The sequence below is a fragment of the Onychostruthus taczanowskii genome, unplaced genomic scaffold, assembly GCF_017590055.1.
Source record: "Onychostruthus taczanowskii isolate IOZ18803 unplaced genomic scaffold, ASM1759005v1 scaffold64, whole genome shotgun sequence".
Taxonomy (NCBI): domain Eukaryota; kingdom Metazoa; phylum Chordata; class Aves; order Passeriformes; family Passeridae; genus Onychostruthus; species Onychostruthus taczanowskii.
Genome location: NW_024504122.1, coordinates 3273225 through 3291495, shown reverse-complemented (window position 1 = coordinate 3291495; position 18271 = coordinate 3273225). Strand labels below are relative to the sequence as shown.

General features: G+C 54.9%; 1 protein-coding gene across 4 annotated transcripts in view; it reads left to right on the top strand.

Annotated features, from left to right (window-relative positions):
• Positions 1-18271, top strand: part of NOS1 (nitric oxide synthase 1) — a 76738-nt gene that overhangs the window by 48804 nt on the left and 9663 nt on the right. For all 4 annotated transcript variants that reach the window (XM_041420471.1, XM_041420473.1, XM_041420470.1 and 1 more), the window contains 16 exons: positions 456-618; positions 1686-1777; positions 2221-2362; positions 3502-3641; positions 4044-4218; positions 5444-5545; positions 6183-6377; positions 8377-8462; positions 10993-11137; positions 11412-11516; positions 11899-11957; positions 14508-14624; positions 15180-15354; positions 16379-16517; positions 17183-17261; positions 17782-17975. In XM_041420471.1, coding sequence (XP_041276405.1) covers positions 456-618; positions 1686-1777; positions 2221-2362; positions 3502-3641; positions 4044-4218; positions 5444-5545; positions 6183-6377; positions 8377-8462; positions 10993-11137; positions 11412-11516; positions 11899-11957; positions 14508-14624; positions 15180-15354; positions 16379-16517; positions 17183-17261; positions 17782-17975 — 2108 coding nt within the window. The remainder of the gene's footprint in view (positions 1-455; positions 619-1685; positions 1778-2220; positions 2363-3501; positions 3642-4043; positions 4219-5443; positions 5546-6182; positions 6378-8376; positions 8463-10992; positions 11138-11411; positions 11517-11898; positions 11958-14507; positions 14625-15179; positions 15355-16378; positions 16518-17182; positions 17262-17781; positions 17976-18271) is intronic.

The following is an 18271-nucleotide window of genomic DNA, read 5'->3' as shown; positions in this document are numbered from 1 at the left end:
GGCACAGGGTGCCCAGAGCAGCTGTGGCTGCCCCTGGATCCTTGGCAGTGTCCAAGGCCAGGTTGGACAGGGCTTGGAGCAGCCTGGGCTACTGGAAGGTGCCCCTGCCCATGGCAGGGAGGTGGAATGGGATGCGTTTTAAGGTCCCTTGCAACCCAGGCCATTCCATGACTCCATGATCTGATCTCCCACCCGTGCAAGTCACAGCAGGGAGAGGCCCTGGTGCTCCTTCAGCAGCTGCTTCTTGAGTAGAGTTTCATACCCGGTGTTTGCTGTGTCTCTGCACAAGCCACTGTCCTCTCCCCCTGGTCCTTGCCCACCTGCTATCCCAAATCTGGGATAGCCATCCCCACAGTCCCTGTGGCTATGTAGGAACAAGGCATTCCAGGTGGAGAGCAGCAGCATTCCCTGCCCTCCACCTGACCCTCCACCTCCTCTGCTCCCAACCTTCCCAGATCTGGCTCCAAGGCCCACATGGAGAGGCTGGAGGAGGTGACCAAGGAGATTGAGGCCACTGACACCTACCAGCTGCGGGACACGGAGCTGATCTACGGAGCCAAGCACGCCTGGAGGAACGCGGCGCGCTGCGTGGGCAGGATCCAGTGGTCCAAGCTGCAGGTGAGCACCAATCCCACCAGAAACACCCAGGACGTTCCTGCCAAAGGGTGTGCTGGAGTTCTGCAGAGGCAAATCCTGCTCTCCACCACCTGGGAAGCACAGCACAGGTCCAGGGTCAGCTGTTCAGCACACACAGCTCCCCTCACCAGCTCTGGGATATTGGCAGGAGCTGGAAAAGTGTCTGTGGGATGGGAGATGAGGTGGCTGTGTCTGAAATGGAAGCTGGTGCTCCAGGGGATGTTTTCCAATATCAGATCCTGCTCCAACATCTTTCCTGCTGCTTCCAAACCTGTTGCTCCACCTGGAGAGAGGCAGCAGGACACATTTGTCCTCAGTGCTGAGATCCAGCAGGGGAGGATTTGGCTCAGTGCCCTTTTGGCAAGGGAAACACAGAACAGGATTGGAAATCAGTGATCCCTAGGGAATCCCTTGGTACAGAGCTGTCCTCTCCTGTTACCTGGAACAAATCCAGTGCTGCTGAGTAGCTCCTGTGGCTGCTTCACACAGGGAATGGGCACAGCCACTTCTGTTGATCCCCCTTCCTGATTTCCCCATGCTTTCATGGATGCTCCTGGATCCCTGGAAGAGTCCAAAGTCAGGCTGGATGGGGCTTGGAGCACCCTGGGGTAGTGGAAGGTGTCCCTGCCATGGACAGGGGGTGGAATGAGATGCTTTTTAAAAGTCCCAACCCAAACCATTCCATGATTCTGTGATTCCCTGTCCCTCAGCCCTGGCTGACACCTGTCCTGCTCCGGCTTTGAGTGCTGATCTACAAGAGAAGCAGAGCAGAATCTGTAATTGTTGGGGGATGAGGCAGGAGCAGCAGCAGGTTGGGAGCACGGGAATGAGGAGGTTTTTGCCTGAGCAGCAGATGAGTCACCTCTCCAAAGTAAAAGGGGCAGCTGGATTAGACATCCACGTGTTCCAAAGGCAGGGAACACATAATTACGGAGCTTTAGATCCCTGAGAAGCCACAGTGGTGCCTGGAGTTCTCCACGTGCTGTGTTTCTTCTGCCTGGCTCTGCCCTAGGAGATGGAACATCCCCACAATTGCTTCCCTGTTCCAGGTGTTCGATGCCCGGGACTGCACCACGGCCCATGGGATGTTCAATTACATCTGCAACCACATCAAGTACGCCACCAACAAGGGGAACCTCAGGTGAGCCACCAGGGAGTCACCAGGCTTTGAATCTGAGGGCCTCTGGATGAGTGGAGACCCAGCTCTGGGCCCGGCTGGAGTTGGGTCTGGCACTGCAGCAGTCCTGGGAAGGGTTAGAAGGAACTGACCTGGGGTGGAAGAGTCCTGCTGGTCCAAATCTCTCTCTTCTTGCTGCCTGTGGGACCTCAGAGGGAAGATTTTCCCATTATTTCCCCTTTCCCATATTCTGCATCCAGCAGAGAGCTCAGACTGCTCTCCAGATCTGTGTGAAACCCCCTGCTAGCAGCCAGGAGCTGGGAACACTCCAAATTCCAGAGCCACGAGCGTACCAGCTCTCAGGGACTCGCTTGGGGCACACCCAGAGGTGGCGGCAGCAGTTTTCCTCCAGCATCTCACCCCTCCCTCAGCTCGTGGCGTTCACCAGCGCTGCCTTTCCCCTCCAGGTCTGCCATCACCATCTTCCCGCAGCGCACGGACAGCAAGCACGACTTCCGCATCTGGAACGCGCAGCTGATCCGCTACGCCGGCTACAAACAGCCCGACGGCTCCGTGCTGGGGGACCCCGCCAACGTGGAGCTCACCGAGGTGCCAGCCCGTGGGACAGGGCCCTTCCTGACCCTTTTCCACCCTTGCCACGGCCTGGGAGCTTCCCCCAAAACCCTCTCCCAGGTCTTCCCTCCAGTGAAGTTGGCAGAGCTGGCGGGGAGGTTGTGTCCGTGTCTCGGGGCTTTCCCGTGTATCCAGATGGATTTCCTTGGAAAGTTGCCTTTTCCTTGAAGCCTCCCAGGCTTACACCACTCCATAATCACCTTGTCCCCATACATGAGAGATGGGGCAGCTGAGAGGTGTTTGAAGAACTTTTATTCCATTTTCAGTCTCATGAGAAGGGTGAGACAATACAGATGTTATAATTCATGTCATCCCAATCAGAAGCTAATTATTTTCTAATTACAATACACTGTAAGCATTTCTTGGCCTATCGGCTTTAGCCACACCATTCTTGAGTTGCCTGAAAGCCAATCACCTAAAACTACCCCTCGTGGTTCCTACTGCAATGCATCTTTCATATTTCTGTTTCTCCAAAGTATCCAGTCTTACTTGCAAGGCCTTCTTTTGAAACTTGTTTCTAGCTCCATTTCTCTCCCAACAATGTCTGTCGTATTCCATGGCATTTCCAAGTCAGCATTTCTTATCTCAAGGTTTGCACACAGATGCACACTGTGTGGGCCTTCTCTCAGGCCCTGAAAACTCTCTACAGACCCATTTCCCATGTTAAACCTGCTCTTGCCATGCCTGCTGGGGACACACAAGAATTCTGGGCACCCCCAGAGGGAGGAGGATCTGGGTGAAGCAGGTTGGGATTGTCCAGTGCTCCCCACCTGGGGAGTTGGGTTTGTGTCACCCTCAGGGTTTTTTTTTTCCCACAAGTAAAGGCTGGGTTTTGTCACTTTTCTGCTTTTGTCACCCATTTTCTCCTTCACCACTACAGGCACAAGCCACGATCCTACTGGGGATCAATTCCAGGCTCATTTACAGCTCAAATTCCCCTGCCTTGGCCATGGGTGGGCTGGGACAGGCCACTCCCTGTTGTGCTCCCTTTGCTCAACCATAAGGACAGAAATCCTGCCAGGAGCTGTGCCCAGCACCACGAAATTCCCTGCCCACAGTGTCTGATGAGCAGGTGACCTGCTGGGACACCAACCCTGCCTTTATTTTCCCCACAGATCTGCATCCAGCAAGGTTGGAAGGCTCCATACGGGCGCTTCGATATCCTGCCCCTGCTCCTCCAAGCCAACGGCAACGACCCTGAGCTCTTTGAAATCCCGCCAGAGCTGGTGCTGGAAGTGCCCATCCGACACCCCAAGTGAGTCAGGGGCAGCCCCAAAACTGCTCCAGAGGATCAGCAGGACTGAGTTCCCCTGGTTCCACCCTTCCCATGGCCTGGGGGCTTCACCCAAGACCTTCTCCCAGGTCTTCCCTCCAGGGAAGTTGGCAGAGCTGGCAGGGAAGTTGTGTCCATGTCTCAAGGCTTTCCTGTATATCCAGATGGATTTTCTTGGAAATTTTCCTTTCCCTTGGAGTCTCCCAGGGATTACACCCCTCCATAATCACCCTGTCCACACGAACAACCCCAAAGAGAGGTACTGATGGAAATGTTCTGCTCAAGTCCTTCACCCTGGTGGCAAAGTGACCTCCCCCATCCCCCTGCCTGCATTGGGAAGGGAGCTCCTGGCTGGTTGCCTAATCCTGACCTTTTCCCCGGCAGGTTTGAGTGGTTTAAGGACCTGGGCCTGAAGTGGTACGGGCTGCCAGCCGTTTCCAACATGCTCCTGGAGATCGGGGGCTTGGAGTTCTCTGCCTGCCCCTTCAGTGGCTGGTACATGGGCACGGAGATCGGCGTCCGCGACTACTGCGACAACTCCCGCTACAACATCCTGGAGGTACTGGCAGCTCCGGGGTTACTGGGGAGCAGGCAGGACACTGGGAGAGCACAGGATATCCCTTCTGGATCCAGTTCTGGGCCCTCAGTTTGGGAAGGATGTTGAGACCCTCGAGCACGTCCAGAGGAGGCAACGAGGCTGGAGAGGGGCTGGGAACACAAACCCTGAGAGGAACCGCTGGGGGAGCTGGGGCTGCTCAGCCTGGAGAAAAGGAGACTCAGAGGTGACCTTATCATCCTCTACAGCTCCCTGAAAGGTGGCTGTGCTCAGCTGGGGTTGGGCTCTTTCTCCAGGAACTGACAGAACCAGAGGACACAGCCTCAAACTGCATCAAGGGAAATTTAGGATGGATATTAGGAAAAAGTTTTTACTGAATGAGTGATAAAGTTCTGGAATGGCTGCCCGGGGAGGTGGTGGAGTCACCATCCCTGGATGTGTTTAACAAAGCCTGGATGTGGCACTGGGTGCCAGGGTTTAGGCGAGCTGTTGGGGCTGGGCTGGACTCGATGATCTTGAAGGTCTCTTCCTACCTGGTCATTCTGTGAATCTGTGAATTTTCCTGGAGCCACATGGCCAAGGTTGGCAAGATCTATGTGTCCTGTGGGGCCAGGAGGTGTCTGACACAGCCAGTGTGATCCCTGTGGAGCTTCCCACAGGCTTCACAAAGAATCCTAGGGATCAGCAGGCACCTGGCCACGTGCTCAGTTGAGGCCAAGTGCTGAAACATGAAAGGGTGCAGAGACCCTTGCTGGCTCCTCAGGGACGTGTGTGCCCTTGGGGACCATCCAGCTGGTCCTGTGGCTCAGGGAATGCCCACACTGGGAGAGGCAAAGCCAAGCCATGGGAAGGTGCCCATGCAGGGGGTCTGGATCCATCAAAACCTCCCAGGGAAGGTTGTGTTATTTAGAGGGGCTCTGTCCCTCCCCAGTCTCCTGAAAACCAGAAGGGTGGGAGCAGTGTGAGTGTCCAGCTGCTTCTGGTGGCCTCCTCAGCAGCATTTGGCCACGTGCCTCTGCTCAGGGAGGAGGAAAGGCTATGCTCCTGCCATGGATAGGAAAAGCCAGGATTTCTTCCCAGAGGAAGGCACAACATCAGCTCTTCCCTGCCCTGTGGGTGCCTTGTGCCAGCCTGGGCCTGTCCTCTGCATTCCTCTCCCCAAGCAGAGCTCTCCAGTCCTTGTTTTTTGGCCATTAAATCCTTCCCCTCCTGCCATGTGTTGTTACAGCAAGTGGCCAAGAAAATGAACCTGGATATGAGGAAAACGTCCTCGCTGTGGAAGGACCAGGCCCTGGTGGAGATCAACATCGCTGTGCTCTACAGCTTCCAGGTACCTCAGACCCTGCTTTGCCTGGGCCAGCTGGAGGGACACAGGGACAGGGTGGGACAAGTGTGGAGACATCCACCCAAGGACAACAGCTGAAACTGGGCTGTGCCTCCCGAATTTGGGCTGCTGCAGTGAGATTTAATAATCTCCACACTCTGGATGTTGTAAAACAATACTGCCAGCACCTGAGTCCTGCTGGTCCAGGAGGAATATCCCAACAGGGGGAAAATCCAACCGTTCCATGAGGCAGGAACTGGCCCAGGCTCTCCCCCAGCCTGCACCTAAAGGCTGAGTAACAAAACCAGACCTTGGCAAGCCAGCTTCAAGGGGTGAGAGTCCTTCCCAGAGCTGGGTCAGAGCTGACCTGCTGGAAGAGCTTCCCAAGGCTCTGAGCAGAGGATGCTCCATCCCATCCACCCATCTTTGCTTGGCCAGGACAGGGGGCTCCCACAGCACATCAATTCTCAAAGCACTTTAGAGCCCCCTTGGGAAGACCAGGGTCGGCAGCCACCTTGGATCATCCCCCAAGACCATGGGAGTAAGGAATGTTTGGGGCAAACATCTCCAAACGTAAAATTTTGGCTTTTTCCCTCTGGGATGTGTTGACAGCTGCTGGCTCTGCTCTCTTGTCCCCCGACAGAGTGACAAGGTGACCATCGTGGATCACCACTCGGCCACCGAGTCCTTCATCAAGCACATGGAGAACGAGTACCGGTGCCGGGGGGGCTGTCCCGCCGACTGGGTCTGGATCGTGCCGCCCATGTCGGGCAGCATCACCCCCGTCTTCCACCAGGAGATGCTCAACTACCGCCTGACGCCCTCCTTTGAGTACCAGGTGCTGTCCCCACCTCTGCCCTCCACCAGCGCCTGTGGCCAAGGGCGGGGTGGGAGTGGGAGCTCAGGAGGTGCAGGAAGGAGAGGGACAGCATCCAATTCCTTCACATGGATATTTTCACCCTAACATAGTGTAATCATGGGGGTTTGCCCCTCCATGGGACATCTGAGCTCCCAGTTTACAATCACACTTTTGAAGTGCCTAAGGGGTGGGTGAGGAAATGGCCTGGAAGGCTCCTGTATCCCATCCCAGCCTGCAGGTTTGAGAGGATGGCTCCTGTATCCCACATTCCATATCCCACATCCCCTATCCCATATCCCATATCCCATATCCCATACCCCATATCCCATACCCCATATCCCATACCTCCTATCCCACATCCCACATCCCATATCCCATACCCCATATCCCATACCCCATATCCCATACCTCCTATCCCACATCCCACATCCCATATCCCATTCCCCACATCCCATATCCCATATCTCATATCCCGCATCCCATATCCCATATCCCACATCCCACATCCCACATCCCATATCCCATACCTCCTATCCCATATCCCCTACCCATATCCCATATCCCATACCCCACATCCCATATCCCATACCCCACATCCCATATCCCCTACCCATATCCCATATCCCATACCCCACATCCCATATCCCATACCCCACATCCCATATCCCATATCCCACATCCCACATCCCACATCCCATATCCCATACCTCCTATCCCATATCCCCTACCCCTATCCCATATCCCATACCCCACATCCCATATCCCATACCCCACATCCCACATCCCCTACCCATCTCCCATATCCCATACCCCACATCCCATATCCCATACCCCATATCCCATACCTCCTATCCCACATCCCACATCCCATATCCCATTCCCCACATCCCATATCCCATATCTCATATCCCGCATCCCATATCCCATATCCCACATCCCACATCCCACATCCCATATCCCATACCTCCTATCCCATATCCCCTACCCATATCCCATATCCCATACCCCACATCCCATATCCCATATCCCACATCCCACATCCCACATCCCAGATCCCATACCTCCTATCCCATATCCCCTCCCCATATCCCATATCCCATACCCCACATCCCATATCCCATCCCCCCTATCCCATATCCCCTACCCATATCCCATATCCCATTCCCCACATCCCATATCCCATATCTCATATCCCGCATCCCATATCCCATATCCCACACCCCATCCCAGCCTGCAGGGCTGAGAGGATGGCTCCCACACCCAGGGGATCCAGCAGTGGGACAGGGCTCCAGCCCAGCAGGCCCAGCAGGGATCAGGCGCTGCTGCTGGGTGTTTGACTCTCCAGACCATGAGGAAAAGCCCCTGAGCAAACACTCCCTCGTTATCCAGCCATTCCTGCTCCGGTGCTTTCCACACAATGTGACCTTTAGTCAAGAGCCCTTAAGGAATAATCCCGGAGCAGGAGCAGTCTGTTCACTCCTGTAACCAGCCCACCAGGCACCCCGATGCTTCCTGGCTCTGACTGCAGCCTGCAAGGGCACGGAATGAGCTTCTGTGTGCTTGCTCCTGCCTTCAGCTGCCTCCCCTTCCCAAAGGGCCTCTTAGGGAAAAAAACCTGTGGCCAGAGCAGGGGAAAGGATCTGTTTCCATCACCTCTCCCCTTCTGGCGTTGTCTTCTTTTTGGCTGTGGCCTATTAAGGCTCCTCTCGAGAGGTGACAGAGCAATTGGCCAGATGCTGCTACAAGCCAGGAGGGTTTATTAGATTGCAATTTTCCTGGGCATGTTCCATTGCCCAAAAAAAAAAAAACCCACAAGGCTCCAAGGATCAGGGACATAGAGAGGAGAGGGAGAGCTGTGCACTAGCAGCTATTCCTCCCCTTCCTGACAGGAAAAATTTAACTCTCAGTGCTGTGGATGCTGCATTTCTCCAAGCTCTGAGCACTCCCCACCCTCTGATCCTGCTTTTCCCTCTCCTAGCCGGACCCCTGGAACACCCACGTCTGGAAAGGGGTCAATGGGACCCCCACCAAGAAGAGGGCCATTGGCTTTAAGAAGCTGGCAAAGTGAGTACCAGCAGGCTCTGGAAAGGCCTGGAATGTTTGGGGCTGGTCCTGGATTTAAGCACCCTGTGGGTGTGTGCATCACCCTACAGATGGGCTCTGCGCCTGGGCTTTGGGTCACTGAAGGCTTTACCTGCCATGAGGGACATTTGGGGACACGGACAGTCCTTTGAACACCTCCTCAGACCACCAAAATGGGTGTGACCAGGTGAACCCCAGATCTTGGGTATTGTTTGTTCTCCCAAGCTGTTCATTCTCTGGTTAGGAGGTTTTGATGCTCAGGGATGGCTTTCCCACTTTTTGAGGGTGTTTTGACCATTTTTCCTTTCCTTGGGGCAGGAAGATCCCCCCCTCCCCCTTCAGGGCTGTGCTGGCACTAACAAGATCAAACTCCTGTCCCTATTCCTCCTTTTCCCATTGAATTTTCCCTACGTGAGGAGAACCTGCCCCCAGTGTGTGCCCAGCCTCCAAACACCTGCTTTGGAAGGAAATGGGGAGATGGGAAGGAGGGATCTCCCTGGAGGTAGCAGATGGATCAGGGCTGGGCTGAGATTTGCACTTCATGGTCAGTTGACCCCTGGCAAGGGGCCACCCCAGTCCCTCTTCCCTGCCAAGGCTCCTCAGCAGCAGAATGCAGGAATGAAGCTCAGTTTGGACCCTTTGGCTGATTCTGGCCCAAATTCCTCCCCTGGGGGCCATTGGCAGAGAGGAGCTGCTGGTTCTGTGGCAGCAGGAGCAGGCTGGGTGTGCCCTGGTGACGGTGGCCAGGCTGCCAGGTGGCCCTGGCTCCTCGCTGCATCTCCCCACGCTTCACTTTCCCCAAATCCCTGCTATCAATTTGTTCCCACTCTTCAGCTGTCACCTCCTGCAAGCTGCTCTCCGTGGTGCATCCATAAACAGGAGCAGCAGCTGAGGAATGTGCTCCTGCAGCTGACACTGGGGCTGGGGGAAGAGCAGGAGGATTCATGGAGTTTGGAGAAAAAATGCTTTTATTGCTCCCCTCTGCCCCATTGAGGGATGGTTTTATAAAAATGTGAGCGTGGCAGGTCATTTAAAACAAAATCTCCATTGTTCCTGGTGTAGGGAAAGGAATTGTTTTTGTAATTCGCCATTAATCCTGTCTGGATCTGAGCTTATCAGCTGTAGAAGAGGCAGCCTGAGCCCAGAGCCTTGAGCATGATTTGGTGCCTGCTCAAATTCAAAAATCTGGCCAAATCTGAGCCTTCAGATCTGCAGTCCCTGCCCCTTCCCTGCCCTGGGGACAGGGGACACTGCCACCACGGGATGACAAAGGGGCAGAACTTCCCTGAGGGTGGTGATGCAGGAGCAAACAGAAACGTTCCTGAGGCTGACCTTGCCGTGGAGAGGAGCTGCCAGGGGCAGGCAGGATAAACCAGCCTGGAGGAGTTTCTACCTCTTCTTTCCTCTTTTTGTCCTCCCTAAATGATTCCCCAAAACCAGAGTATTTCTGGGCAGGAGGGGCAGGGGGAAGCTGGACTCCCCCTGCCCAGTGTGACCACTCCAGCTGCAGCCTCTGTTCCCCACAGCTCCTCTGAAGGGGATGCAGGAGCCCTGCTGAACTCAAAAACCTGGGGCAAGGGCTGTCAAAGAGAATCAGGCAGCCCTTCCTCCTGCAGAGGTCACAGAGATGCTTTGGGCTCCCTCAACCTCCCAAAAAATCACCTTTCCCTGTTGCAACAGCAGCCTAGATCCAGACCTGATGGATTTCTGCCCTTCTGGTGGCCCCATTTAAAGGCTTGGTGGTCCACTTAGGAAAAAATGTTCGGCATGTAGGAAGAACAGTGTTGATGTGATTATGAATGTCCCTAAAATGACAAATCCACAACCCCTGCCCCCAGTGATGCCACAGACAAGGAATCAGCATTCCTGGTGCTGCATCACCTGAGCCAGGATTGGAGAGAGGCTGGGGACCCCCAGGGCCCCTCTGTATGTCCTGAGCCAGTGGGGAAACCTGGAGGAAAAGCCCCCAGGCACGGCTGAGGCACAGGGCTGGGATAAATGTGCCACCCCCCAGCCTGCTCCTCCCAGGGGAGGTCTGGGTGTCACCAGAGTGCAAACCAAGGCACTGGGACAGCTGGGTGTGACCTCGGTGTGGAGCTGTGTGCTCCTCTGTGGAGCAAGGCTGGGTAGGATTTAAGGGATGGAGGAGCTGCTGTTCCTCCTGTAGCTGCAGCTATGGTTGGTTCCAGCCTTCCCTTCCCTTCCCTTCCCTTTTTTATTTTTTCTGCCCCTGATTATTCTCCTGCTTCTGTGCCCTTGCAGAAATACCACCCCCATCCTGGTTTAGCATTTTCCTCCTTCACCCCATCCAGGTATTTGAGCTCTGTTCAAGCTCCCCCATCTCCTTTTCCTCTTTGACAAGTTGAGCTCTTCCAAGGCTTCCCTGTTTGCCATGTGACAACCAAAAATTGATGCTACAGCTTTGTAAGGCTGTTCATTTAATAAGAAATAAAAAGGTCTAGAGGCACGGGTCAGGACCAAGCTCTGACTGGGATTTATTCCTGCTTCCCAGGGCTGTGAAGTTCTCAGCCAAGCTGATGGGCCAAGCCATGGCCAAGAGGGTCAAGGCCACCATCCTGTATGCCACGGAAACGGGGAAGTCCCAGGTCTATGCAAAAACCCTCTGTGAGATCTTCAAACACGCCTTTGATGCCAAGGTATTGCACCAGCTCCTGACACACGATGGGTGTGAAATCATGGTGTGAAAACAGCTGCCAAGGGCCTTCAGGGTGTGCCCCTGTGGGTCTGGGGTGGAGAAAAATCCCTGATTTCCTGCAGTGATTGCAGCTGTGGCCCCTGGGGTGGCTGCCCCTGTCCCTCCAGGCTCCTGTTCCCACCCTCCCCATGCAGAGGTGTCGCAGGGATGTGCTGTCCCCAGCCCCAGCCAGCCCAGGAGGCTCCCAGCTCTCTGTGACCCCTCTGTGCCCCCAGGTGATGTCTATGGATGAGTACGACGTGGTGCACCTGGAGCACGAGACCATGGTCCTGGTGGTCACCAGCACCTTCGGCAACGGGGACCCCCCTGAGAACGGAGAGGTAGGACAGCAGGGGACAGCAGGGGACAGCAGGGGACAGCAGGGGACAGCAGGGCACAGAGCCAGGAACGTCCTTGTTTGGCTCAGACTGAGCTGGAAGGACCCAAAACAAGTCCAAGTGCTATAGCTGCCTGCAGCCTGCTCTGAGCAGGGACATCTCCTGGTTCCCTGCCATGACACAGCCACTGATCCGTGGTTCAGTTTGTCCTGTGTGACCACCAGCAGTGTCACACAAAAGGTGACAGTCCCCTGGCTGGGGGGCTGTGACCCGGACAGCTGGGAACAGCGAGCAGGGAGCAGAGCCACGGCCCAGGCTGTGCTCAGGGCTTGGTTTCCTGCAAAACCTGGCAAAACTCATGGCCTTTTTTGTTCTTTCTCTGTAGAAATTTGGCTGTGCATTAATGGAGATGAAGAATCCCAACTCCAACCTGGAGGAGAGGAAGTAAGAGCACTCCAACCCATTCCCCTCCCACTCCAACCCTTTCCCCTCCCAGTCCAAACCCCAGCATGCAGGACAGGTTCCCTGCCTTCCTCCTCTCACAGGGGAGTGGGAAATCCTCGGGCAGGTCTCACATTTGCAAATATCCAGGAATGGGACCTGCCTGGAGACCCAGGGAATGGAGAGACTGGAGCTCCCAGTGAGGACAAAAGCACAGATTCAGGGGTGCCTGTGGATCCCAGCTTGTAATTCCCTGGGGTGACACTTTAAAGCTTCTCTCTTCATCTTGAAGAGGCAGGAATCTGTGAAAAAAACAAATTAAAATAGGAATTTCCCCAAAATCATAGATTCTGAGCGTCAGGGCCTGTCCAGGAGGCACCAAAATAGTAAGAGTTGGAGGTAGGAGGGAGTTCCCAGCCTTGCAGATGTAGGTGGGGGAGGGCTGGAGAACCAGATTTAGCTCCATGCATGGTGTGAAAAGATTTCTAGGGAAAATTAGAGCTGTGATAATCCTGTGATGTTTGTAACCATTACCTTGGAGACAGAATCTGGGATTGTAGAAAATCCCCCTTCAGGGGAGGATGAGCTTTGTGCAGAACCCAGGGGGGGAAGGAAGGGAGGGCAGTGACAATGATCATTTGGGGTCTCCTCTTATTTTAGCTGTGAAGAATAAAATATTTCCCTGAACTGGGTCACTGCTGTGCCCTGGATTGTCTCCTGAGCTGACAACTGGCACAGGGCTGCTCCTTAATTCAGGAGGGATCCAGGGCAGTTCCAGCGCCCTGACTCAGGGCAGTGTCACCGGGGTGGTGACAAACACACAGGGACCAGTCTGTGGCTCTCCAGAGCAGCCAGGGCAGCTGAGGGATCCCTGCAAGGCTGCCCAGCTGAAAACCCACCAGGCTCCTCATGGCCTCGTGCCCCAGTGGGGACCGTGACAGAACTGCCCTGGAGGGGTGGGCATGGAGAAGGGGTATTCCACACGTGGTTCTCACGCCGAGGATCTTCTGCTTGGCTGCAGACGTGCTGCCCATGGCTGGTCAGGCAGATCTCAGGAGGTTATAAGCCCCTGAGCTGGGTGCTTGCTGTCCCAGACACCTCCAAGTGTGATTTAAGGGCTGGTAGGAGTTTCTAAGAGCCAGGCAGGGACACCCTGCACTGCCCCAGGCTGCTCCAAGCCCCCTCCAGCCGGGCCTTGGACACTTCCAGGGATCCACAGCTTCTCTTTTTGGGATTGCCCCAAACAATATCCAGGACTTGCTAACATCAAGCACACAAAAAACCTTTTGCAATGAGAAAAGGAGACCTGGAGGAGGCTGTGGGGGGAGAGGGACAGTGTCAGCCTGATTAAAGACACCTGGAGAGAGCAGCTCCTGTCCATGCAGCCCATGGAGCCCCAGCTCCCCCAGGGAATGCTGAGACCCCTCATGGCAGGGTGGCCTCTCAGTGTGACAGTGTCACAGGAGCCTGTCAGGGCTCTCTGCCCACTACCCTGAGGCTGTGCTGAGCTTGGTACTTGGCTCCTCAGCAAGGGTTTCCCAAGGGTTTCCCAAAGCATTCCTCAGCCATTCCTCTTCCAAGTCTGCTGTTGAAGTGCAGCCCATCCATCCCACACTTCTCATTCCAGCTGCTGTCTCAACCTTGGGCCCAGCACCCACCTGGGCAATTTGGGCTTTGTGTCCATCTAATCCAGAGGGTTCTGTTGCCCTGAACAGAGCCTGGATTGCAGAAAATCCCTCACACTGCAGGATGAGCTTGGGGCGTCTCGGAGGCCGGGGAGGGAGGCCACCTAAGCCGGGATAACCCGGGGAGGCCGTGGCCAGGGCCAGCACAGTGCAGGAGCAGAAAAGCATGGAGGCTGGGGAGAGGGAGGGGGCTGAGGGGCAGAGGTGGCACTGGGGCCCCGTGACCCGGCTGTCACTGGCTCGGGGCCATGCTCTCCCGTGCCGTGCCGTGCCGTGCTGTGCCGTGCCGTGCCGTGCCGGCTGCAGGAGCTGTGCCGTGACTCATGCTCGCAGCACTGCTCACTGCTCTGCCTGTAAATTTAGAAACTCTTGTGAGGAGCAATTTTGGGAGATGGCTCAATTCAGAAATACTTCTGCTGTTGTCAGATTTTATTTTTTTCTCTCTGCTCCCCTTCCCCCTCCTCACCCCTTCTTCTCTCACTCTGTGTTTTTTTTTTAAATTTCCCACTTCCTATGAATGAAACAACCTCAGAATATCTCTTCAGACACACACCCGACCTTGTGTGCTGCCAGGGAAGGGCAGGGAAAGCCAAAGGTCCTGGCAGCTCTGCGTCAATGTGGTGGCCAGCACAGTGGGAGTGACAAGGACCTGGGTTCAGGGTCAGCATTCCTGCTCCAGCTGGGGGCTGCAGAGGGGTTGCTATGACTTTACCCACGGAGGCAGCACATTCCTCTGCTCTTCCCACGCTGCCTGCTCGTGGAATTGTGAGCCCTGAGCTCTGCTTTGGTGCCCCACTGTGAGCCCAAAGCCAGGTGAGAGGCACACAGGTGTCCCCAGTGTGACCCTGGGTGGTATTGCTGTTCACAGGAGCTACAAGGTGCGCTTCAACAGCGTCTCCTCCTACTCGGACGCACGGAAATCCTCCAGCGATGGCCCTGACTCCAGGGACAACTTCGAGAGCACGGGGCCCCTGGCAAACGTCAGGTAAAGGGACAGGGCACAGACCCCACCTGACCCTGAGGGGTTTTGATGATGTGCAGACCCCTCCTGGCTGCTGTGGCTGGTGCTGGGACAGGAGGGGCCAGCTGTGCTCTGGCAAACTTAAGAGCTCCTTGCTCCTGTAATGTTTCTATGAGACCTGGCTCTGAACTGAAATAATTCAGATCAATAGCTGTGATTTTTAAAACTTAATAGCTGTATCTGGATGAAGCTTTTGAACTTGACCTATCATTAGCTGACTTGCTACCCAGACATGTGGTCTCCAGTGCAGCACAAACTGCAAATTTTCACCAAAGCCACGCATCAACTGAATTCTAAGAATAAATTGTTCATATAGTAAGTGATAACAGCTGCATTGTGGTGAGTCACCCCACTGCACCCTGGGGTTGCAAACTGTTCATCACCTCATGTGTGTGAGAGAGTTGTGAGCCCTATGATTTAGGGACCACATTAGTAAACTCTGGTATCTTCTGGTGGGGTTACCTTCCCCCTCAGGGTCCCTCCCAGCTGAGCAGCCACAGCTGAGCCATCTTTGCACAGGTTCTCCGTGTTTGGGCTGGGCTCCAGGGCTTACCCCCACTTCTGCGCCTTTGCCCGCGCCGTGGACACGCTCCTGGAGGAGCTGGGGGGAGAGAGGATCCTCCGCATGGGAGAAGGGGATGAGCTCTGTGGCCAGGAGGAATCCTTCAGGACCTGGGCCAAGAAGGTCTTCAAGGTAACCTGGGGCTGCAGGGAGGAGCAGGGGGAGAAGGACAGAGGTTGGAGCTGGATCTCCCTGTTGTGTCTGTCTGGATTGGGAGTGCCTCCTTCATCCCTGCTCTGCCCAGAGCCATTGCTTGTCTGCACTTGGGGTGTAGGGCAAGGTTTGAAGGGTGGGCAGGGCCCTGGGGAAGATTTTCCATGATAAAACTAAAGGTGTTTATATTCCCTTAGAAAGGGCAATGTCTAGGACTGGGAAGAAGTAAGGGATGTGGAGGGGCCATCCCAACACCGGATTTCAGGGATTTCCTGATTCCCTACTGCCATGCATGGTGTAACTGGGACACTCCAGCACTGCTCCAGCCCACAGTAAAGAGGATGGAGCTGATGCTGTGGTTTGTGCTGAGCACCCAAAGGTCAGCAACATGTTGAATTCCTGCATCATCCCAGATATCTGGGAAGGAGAGCCCCACAAGCCATGCCTGTGGCCACTGGTACAGCCCCACCCTGCTGGGGTCCTTCTCCGTATGGGTTTGTGGTATTTTCGGGGTCCCCCAACGAAGGCGAGGAAAATAATGAATCTGACTCCATGTTCTTAGAAGGCTAATTTATTATTATATTATATTATATTATATTATGTTATATTTATAATGCTATACTAAAACCGTACTAAACTATACTAAAGAATAGAGAAAGGATATAGACAGAAAGCTATAAAGATACTAATGACAAACTGATTCTCTCCTCAGAGAGTCCAACACAGCTGGCTGTAATTGGCCAATAAGTAAAAACAATTCACATGCAACCAATGAAACAATCACCTGTTGGATAAACAATGTCCAAACCACATTCCAAAGCAGCAAAACACAGGAGAAGTAAATCAGATAATTATTGTTTTCATTTTTCTCTGAGGCTTCTCAGCTTCCCAGGAGAGAAATCCTGGGCAAGGGATTTTTCCAGAAAATATGGCAGTGGCATGGGTTGCTCTGAGGGGGTCAGCTGGGCTCGGGAGGTGCCTGAGGGCCTGGTGTGTGCTGCAGGCAGCGTGTGACGTGTTCTGCGTGGGGGACGACGTCAACATCGAGAAGGCCAACAACTCCCTGATCAGCAACGACCGCAGCTGGAAGAGGAGCAAGTTCCGCCTGACCTACGTGGCTGAGGCCCCGGAGCTCACACAAGGTACAGGCCTGGAGGGCTCTGCCTCTGGGGCACACGGACAAGGCACAGGGGCGAAGGGCCCAGACCCTGTTTTTTTTGTCTCTGTTAAATTCCCAGTGTTTCAGCCCAGCCTTTCCTCATCCAATGCCCAAGGAACAGGCCCAGGCTTCTCTGGCCGGTCCTGTCTGTGTCTGTAACAGAGATGTTTGGACATGATCTGCTCTCCCTCCTCCTGACCCCGTTTTTTGAAGAGAGGAGCTGGAAAATTGGGATCTTTCCAGCTTTATTTTGTCCAATGCTGCTCTGTGGAGCATTGTGGAGCAAAGGCAGGTCCAGCCCGTGGACACCTGGCCCCTCAGCAGGGCTCCTGCAGCTCCTGCAGCACCGCCACAGCTCTGCCCAAACCCAGGCGCTCTCCTGCCAGCCCGGTGGCACTGGCAGCGACGGGAGCTGTGGGAGTGTGAGGGAACTGCCCTGGGTGGTTTTGGAGTCCTCTGCTGTCACTAACAAAAAGTGCTGTCACTAACAAATGTGGGTCACCCCTGGGATTTCTGTCCCTTGGGCTCGCAGGAGGGAGGTCAAACCCCTGTGGTCAGCTCTGGTCTGAGGGGCTGAACCCACAATGATCCTACAGAAGCCTTGGCCATGCTCTGCTAAATCCTTTCCCTGACTCTTTTCCTCCTCAGGACTGTACAGCATCCACAAAAAACGTGTCTATGCAGCCCGACTCCTCACACGCCAGAACCTGCAGAGCCCCAAGTCCAGGTAGGAGATGCTGCTGTCCCAGTAGCTGAACACACACCTGGGGCACCCAGAACAGTGCTACAAACAGCCCTTGAGCTCTGGATGTCCATGGAATCCACCTTTGTGCAGGCCATGAGTCAGCCTGGAAGGCAGTGGAGGGTGTTCCTGGCCTCCAAGCACAGTGGAATTCCTGCAGGTCCCTCCCTCAGCCCACGGCATGGGGAGCTGGCTGGAGGGGCAGCAAAGAAAGGATAAAATTGCTGAGCAAGAGGTTCAGTTGCTTTTTCCCTTTTAAAAAGTCCCTGAGGGTGAGTCAGGACATGCTGCCATGTCCCTTCTCCCTGCTGTGACCTTGGTGACACAGCCACCACAGCCTGGACGTGCCACCACCCCTGCCCAGTTCACCAACAGCTCCTGAGACCAGGGCTCAGCCACTCCCTGAAGGATCTTTGGGAGCTTTCCCAAAGATCATCCCAAAGTCAGCAATTTTGGGAAAGGATTCCCCAAACCACTTTCTCCTGCTCTCCTTCTTCCCCTGCAGCCGCCTGACGATTTTCCTACGCCTGCACACCAACGGGCACCAGGAGCTGCAGTACCAGCCCGGGGACCACCTGGGCGTCTTCCCGGGCAACCACGAGGACTTGGTCAATGCCCTCATCGACAGGCTGGAGGATGCCCCTCCGACCAACCAGCTGGTGAAGGTGGAGCTGCTGGAGGAGAGGAGCACAGCTCTAGGTAACCAGGGAGCACAGGTGGCCTCTCTCCTCCTTTCCCTGAAGTTCTTGTAGTTCCTCAGGGAGGTGGGTGGCCCCAGGAAAATTATTTTCATCTCCCTGCTGTGTCTGTCTGGATTGGGAGTGCCTCCTTCATCCCTGCTCTGCCCAGAGCCATTGCTTGTCTGCACTTGGGGTGGAGGGCAAGGTTTGAAGGGTGGGCAGGGCCCTGGGGGAGATTTTCCATAGAAAAGCTAGAGATGTTTATATTCCCTTAGAAAGGGCAATGTCTAGGACTGGGAAGAAGAAGCAAGGGAT